Source organism: Pyxicephalus adspersus, chromosome 8 (genome assembly GCF_032062135.1).
Source record: "Pyxicephalus adspersus chromosome 8, UCB_Pads_2.0, whole genome shotgun sequence".
NCBI lineage: Eukaryota > Metazoa > Chordata > Amphibia > Anura > Pyxicephalidae > Pyxicephalus > Pyxicephalus adspersus.
The window spans coordinates 69538704-69545737 of NC_092865.1; the positions used below are offsets into that span (position 1 = coordinate 69538704).

Consider the following 7034-nt stretch of genomic DNA (forward strand, 5'->3'; position numbering starts at 1 on the left):
GGGACACAACCCACCCACTTCCCTGAGCCACCAGTTGGCAATCGCTGTTCTATATGACTCTTTCCACAGAGGGAATTCTTTGACTCACCTTGGTTATATTAAGATTGTTATTGGCAATCCTAACAAGATACAAGGCCAATGCTTGATAGGTATGACAACCTGGTAAAAAGAGTTAAATAAAAAGAAAAAGCAAAAATCAGTCATTGGTTACATCTCTGGTCATAAAACAGAGAACATCTTTTGTTCACCTAGTAATCCTATGATTTACATACTTCAGGTCCTAAGTCCTTTATAAACTGTATCTATAAAAGGAGCTATGGTTGCCACCAAAGCTGTACTTCCTGAACACCTACCTTCGTTCGTCTTCAATAATGGCGGGTGGGGGGCTAGTAGTTTTTATAAAAAAAGATAATATCCAGTTCTTCTCCTAGTAAGTGACAAGGACACTGAATCTCCAACAAGATAAATAAACATTTCATATACATGCTAAACATGTTCTTAGTCTGGAAAATTAAAACTAATTCAGTCCACAAAGTCGGGTAAGCTGCAATATATTCCAGTGGTTCAGTGAACCTTTGATTTATTGAGTAAGCATTTATTTATTTTTAATTAATTTTACACATCCATTTAAGTCTGACTGTACAATTAGACTAAACTTTTAGATATAATTTGGGTATTTTATCTATTTTATTTTATGATGTCTAATCACTTCCGTACCATTCATAGTTGTAGCAACCTAGGAGCTATTAAATTATTGTTAGTCATCTTTTTGGAAGGAAGAAACACGAGCTATCCCTTGCTACTCAGACATATAAGGAGCTCTGAATCTACAAAATGATGACAGGTTTATTGGAATATTGAATGTCCCAAACACTTGTCCCTATATTTGTATTATAACAGGAAGAAAATACATAAGCAGCTGATGGCCCCGTTGGAAAAAGATATCAAGCTGTGTATGACATTGCATGGCTGACAATCATTTACTTTATTTTAACCTCGTTCCCTTTGCTGCTCTGAATTTCCTATGCATCTTTTGTCTCGGAGAATTCGGGATTAGCACCCACTTACCCCATATGACAGTTCCCAGGTCTTTGGCAAATAGATAATCCGATCACTGCATTGTAAGAGGCACCAAAGCTTCTCAACTTTACTCCATTTCTGCTAGTATCTTGTTTTGTTTAGGAGCAGGATGGTTATAATGGGTCATGCAAGTTATTTTTACAGTTACATGCGAAAAGGGCCTCCCCATGCCCATGATTCTTAGGTACTACAAACAGATAGATTTCGGTAGGTTGTGTACCATAGACCAGCATTTGTGGTCTATTCACTATATTTCTGTGGATGACAGTACCACTGGTTTATGAACATCACTAAATCTCATTGTTGTCCAAGTATTTAAGGACCCATTGTTTTAGGACCCATTGTTTGGTTCTCAGAAAAGAAAGTTGCACATGGAGAAATGTGGCATAAACCACAACCTCTGACAGCAAATCTATTAACACAAATTGTAGTAATAAAAAGCTCAAAATAATAATACGACGATTGTATTTTTCATCACAATTACTACATTTGTGGTACCAGGATTGCATGAGCAACTTTAAGTGTTGCTTAACGTTAAAGGAGGACCTTGCAGTTAAAATGAGAGGTCCAATAAATATATTAGGATCCCTCCACCATTGTAAAAATCTGCATAAATGTAACTAAAGTATGGGTAAACATATGATGTTTTTAAAAATACTTACCTCCCTCTCTAATATGACATTACCATCCTTCCAGCAAGATTTTAGGTAGTCAGTCGGGGATCTCATTGGAAGGATAGTGACATTACCCCTTGCAGGAAGGAAGCCGAGTTAAGATACATTTTGTATTACTTTTTGTCTTCCTATAATACATTAATGCTGTTAAATATTTTATAAAATATTTTTATTAAGCAGACCTTTCTACTGCAAAGTCCATAATGCATTGCCTAATATTTTTATTCATAATATTTCAAATGTATTGAGAAGATCTATGTTTGCATTTCTAACACACATGTTCACCCTACAGGACCACTGGTTTGTTGCTCAGCCCCACCTAATTATGAAAAGAAGTGGAAGGTAACTGCTATAAAGAACAAAACAGGTGAATGTTACAGAGGAAGTAATTATAGTGGAAGCCAAATCCCGAGTAACAGAAAATCTCAAGAAGCGTTGGATATTAAACTAGACACCAAGAACCTTATTCCAGCTAATATCAGACACAAGTATGGCAGCACTTTGGTTGACCAGCTCATCTCTCCAGAGCAGGTAGGAGCAACCATTTTGAAAATATTGCTATTTATAACATTTCAGTTTGTAAAGATTTTTAACCTGTTCCAAAAAGGTGCAAAATTGTCTACGACATGTGGAGGAGAGAAGAAAGAATGTATCTAGAGCCATCGTGAAATCTGACACCCAGAAACCCTGGCTCATGGAAGAATATCCGCACCGGATGTATTATGAGCTAAGTCACTGCCTCCGCAGTAATCTCTTTCCAGGTGATGGACTTTATTAGCCAGCTTGTTTTAGATTTTCTTTACATTTATACATTTTGTTCACAAACACCAAGAATATAATGTACTGTATATATTGTATATGTCAATAATTATCCCACATAAGGCTTCTGAAATGATGGCAGCCCCTCTTCCATGTCCATCCCAGAAGGTCCCATTAATGATGACAGGCTGCACAAGGCCACCAGAGTAGCACAAACGTCTAAAGTGGCCATTATTGAATAATAAAGACAGGGAGTGAAGCTGGGCTTTAAAAGGCAAACTTTTATAGTTTTTAGTTATATTAACGTACAACAATTTAAGAAAATGAGTGAAATAAAAGTCCAATACACTGGTTAGATAGTCCCGTCCCCTCAGCCAAGCTAAAGGAGGAGCCTTATGGGACAAGCACGCTAGACATACCAAATCTCTATGCAGATAGGTTCTGGTAGTTGCAGCGTCTGCAGCGTCCCAACGCGTTTCGCCTATATAGGCTTCTTCAGGGGACCTTTTAGCCACCAAGGGTAGAGTTTGAGAAATACAGAAAGATGAAATAGCGATTGGTGTCTAGATGATTTGAGTAGAGAATGAGCCCATTAATTATATGGCTTGTAATAAAGTTAGAAATGGCAAACGCCAGATGGTGGTGCTGAAGTATAAGGTGGATGTTTTTATTTCACTTATTTTCTTAAATTGTTGTACATTAAATGACTGTTAATATAACCTACTTATAACATATAAAATCCTCTGTTTGGCTTTTAAATGCTAACTTCAGTCTCTATCTTTATTATTCTATACCTTATTCTGGGGCAGGCATTACACACATAATGAAATTTAAGGACCAGTAGTTTCCACTTCATCTTCTCCTCAAGTGTGCATCATACTTAATTGGGATCACATGTGCATATGGTTGCAGTGGACAGAGGAATGTTGGATTGAAAACAGGTGCAATGCTCAAAGACAGGCTGGGTCAGTAAAAGGCAAACACCAGAGAACGGTATCAAGGGGCAGGTCCAGTTGGGATCTACTAAACTGCTGACTGGACAGACCCTTCCACTATTATATTATTTATGTGAACTAACCATTTTGTAAATCTGGTAACACTCCTTGTGGCCTCAAGGGGCCTTGTGCCCCACAGAGGCCCATGATCTTTTTGGTTACCCCTTACAACCAAAGTTCACAATATTGTAAATAAAAAGCACCTTCTTCATCAGCTCATCATCATATTGCTTAGTTGAATTCTAGACTCCAGAATGTTGCAGGACATCCAGGCCCCTATCTCTCAGTTAGATTCCACCCTTTCTCTTCATTCCTCATTGGTTCTTCCTTGCCAGATACAGGCAGGATCCACTTTTGGAGATAGGATTAACTTGAGGCTCACATATTCTCTTACCTAGGGAAAATAAATCATGGCTTATCATGCTTCATTGTCCATGGCCAATATATTCAACAATAAGAAGCTGAACTGTTTTTACTAGCCAACATACCCAAGAAAGCACCTAACATTTACAGAGGGATTAATAGTCTGTACTCGTAAAAAGGTGATTACTTGCTTCAAGGTATGCCTACATTTTGCTGGAGAACTACAAGAAAGAAACATGGCTCACTGAAACATTTGCAAAGCACATCACATTGAACTTTTGCCCACCATATTCAGTTTCTTTTTTACTTATGCTCCGTCCATGGTGTCAAACTTATACACACTGCTGTTTACCTTTTTGGCTCCCAAGAACTGGTATTCTTGTTTTTGACATGGTAATTTAACATTACACAAACTTTAGTCACTAATACTTTACTACATTTAATTTATGCTTAATGCATCATCAAAGAAAATCCCTTTACCAATCACCCCTGTTTGGCTGACATGGGAATCATTCTGTCAGAGCGGGTAATTTCCAATCATGCCGTCAATTTATTCAATTAAAGAATTCAGCACTTATATACCAATACCAGTACAAACAATATATTTTTCAACTCCTAAACAACATATGAAGCTGCCCAGGCTAACAAATATTGGTAATAAATACTGAAGGTTAACTGAGCTCTAAAAGCATACCTTTAAATGCACTCCAGATTTTTTAAATATTTAAGTAATTAATGAAGCAACAATTGGGCTTTCATGGCTAATCTATCTGGTACACTTAAAGCAGACTTTGCAAAAAAATTTCAGCCTCCTTCTTATAATAATACCAATGGTGCCAACAACAGCATTAGGGGAAAAACCTTACTAGACTTTGGGTCCAACGTATATTGTTATTGTAATTTCATTCTCTGCTTTGACAGAAATTCAAGGGATTCTGTCAATTAGTAAGCAATGCATAAAACATTTACTTTGGTATATATTTCCTGATTGGAAATAGCAAAGAACTTCCTTGCATGTGTCAGTGCCTAGGCACACCTTTTTCTTTGGCTTTACAGGAGCCTACCCAGAGTTTCACTACACACACCCATGTTTTCGATTTCTGGTTTGCATTAACGTTGCAGAACAAGAAGGAGCCTAGGAAGAAAAAAGTTTTCTGCAGAACACAGTTCAGTGGTTTAAACATAGAACCCACCTCTATAAAAGTGTGCCTGCAAGATGTTTTCTGTGAGTGCAATCTCATTGCCATCTGACCTGTCTTACAGTGTTTGGAGGATAGGGTTTCCTGAGCCTAAATCCGCTCTAGGAAGAAAGATTGTTATTAAAAATGTTTCAATTATAAGGTTACCTTTAGCATTTAAACTTAGGTGACTACTTTCCTGTTTGCTGTATTGTATGACTTGTCTCACAGATATTTGTTTCTTTAGGGATGCCCATAAACCAGCACAGCCTGGTCCATGATTCATACACCATAGAAGTAAATGAAAGAGGGAGACTAAATAAGGGCAACACCCAACACTGGTACGGAAGGAAGACTGATGACTTAGGTACTTGCCAATTGTTATCAATATAAAGCATTGAGCTTTCTTTGACTGGTAAAACAAATAGCACTGTCAGCACGATGGGCTCAGTTGATAGCACTCATACCTTTACAGCGCTATGTCCCAAGTTCGACTCTCAGACAGGAGCGTATCTGCATGGAGTTTGTATGTTCTCCCTGTGCTTGTGTGGGTTTCCTCTGGTACCCTCTGACATTCCAAAACATGCAGTTAGGGTTCCCTCATTAATCTGGCTTTAGATTGCGTTAATGACACAAGGCTATGGAAGGGACATTAGACTGTGAGCCCCCTTGAGAGACAGTTAGTGATATGACTTTGTAAAGCGCTCCATATTATGTTAGAGTGGCAAAGACAGAACAGTAGGGGCCCCCCCTTTTTAAAAAATAAAACCTTTTTTTAAAGAAAAAAAGATAACTTTCTAAGTACATTATACGTATAAAAGGGTTATCTACCGTTTCATATAAAGTAAAAATTTTTGTGATAGGTTCCCTTTCAATATCTGGGACACCAATCTGTCCAGTTAAGAAGCACAAGTGATTTCACCCGCTTTGGTGCAAATTAAAGTAACAAGTGGGCAAGGAGGGGCAACAGTCAATCCAACCCCCAAAGAGGGAATGGTTTAGCTACAGACTCTTTCATTCTCTTTATCCTTCTGTATTTTACTGGTGTCCTTGTCACTACAGGTACTGTACAGTAGTATGAGGTTATACCTGAAGCCCACTCACACTGCACAAGTAGCACAGATCCTGGTGGTTCTGCTGGCTTGGACCCTAGTGACCATCCCAGGAATCCATATCACATAAGTAATAAAAATAGAAACAGATCCAAACATTATTTTAAAACTGAAATATCGTGTATTTGAGATTAAACAACAGTAAATTTTTAAAAGGGTGATCATTTGATGATTATTTTCAATGTTTATTTGTATATCAGACCACAGTATTCACAGGAATCACCTGTATCCTGTACTTTTCCTAGGCAAGTGGCATCAGAGCAACTTTAAATACATGGCCCTAAAGAAGTCTTTAGAACAGAGGATGGCTGAGGGAAAGAAATAACTATCAATAAAGCTGTTTGCTTGATAATTTGTCTCCTGTTTTTAAATGTTTTAGATCTAAATGTCTTTCCTTACTCATGTTCATTTTCTTTATACAAATCCTTGTATATTTAAAATGAAAGCGATTTGTAATCCTGGTTTTAAAAAATGGCCACAAAAATTAAGGCAAATATTACATTTCTTGGTAAAAAATTCAGGTAAACTTTAATCACATTGTAAAGTGATATACTAGGCACAGGTCTTCTATTTTCCATGCCACTCATTTCTCATCTTTTTTATATAAGCTCTATGGTCACAAAAGCTCATGGAGAGAGATGCCATTACCAAGATCCTTGAAAGCCAACAAAAACCATCTCGTGTTTTCCCATTGCGTATCCAACTTGCAGTCCCTAAGGAAGATCTTTCACCTCCAACTCCAGCAGCCAAGAAGCCAAAGAAACAACAACAGGCTAAGCCCAAGAAACCAAAGGCACCGACTCCTCCTGCTATACAACCTGATCCAGATGATAATTTCTGGGATTTCTATGATAGACCCATTCCATGATATCC

At 37.7% G+C, this 7034-nt stretch overlaps 1 protein-coding gene across 1 annotated transcript in view; it reads left to right on the forward strand.

Moving 5' to 3' along the window:
* Nucleotides 1–7034, forward strand: part of CIMIP4 (ciliary microtubule inner protein 4) — a gene marked incomplete at its 3' end in the record, with an annotated part of 14397 nt that extends 7363 nt beyond the window's left edge. The window contains 4 exon segments of the mRNA XM_072421073.1: nt 2047–2285; nt 2362–2515; nt 5297–5416; nt 6770–7034. Coding sequence (XP_072277174.1) covers nt 2047–2285; nt 2362–2515; nt 5297–5416; nt 6770–7029 — 773 coding nt within the window.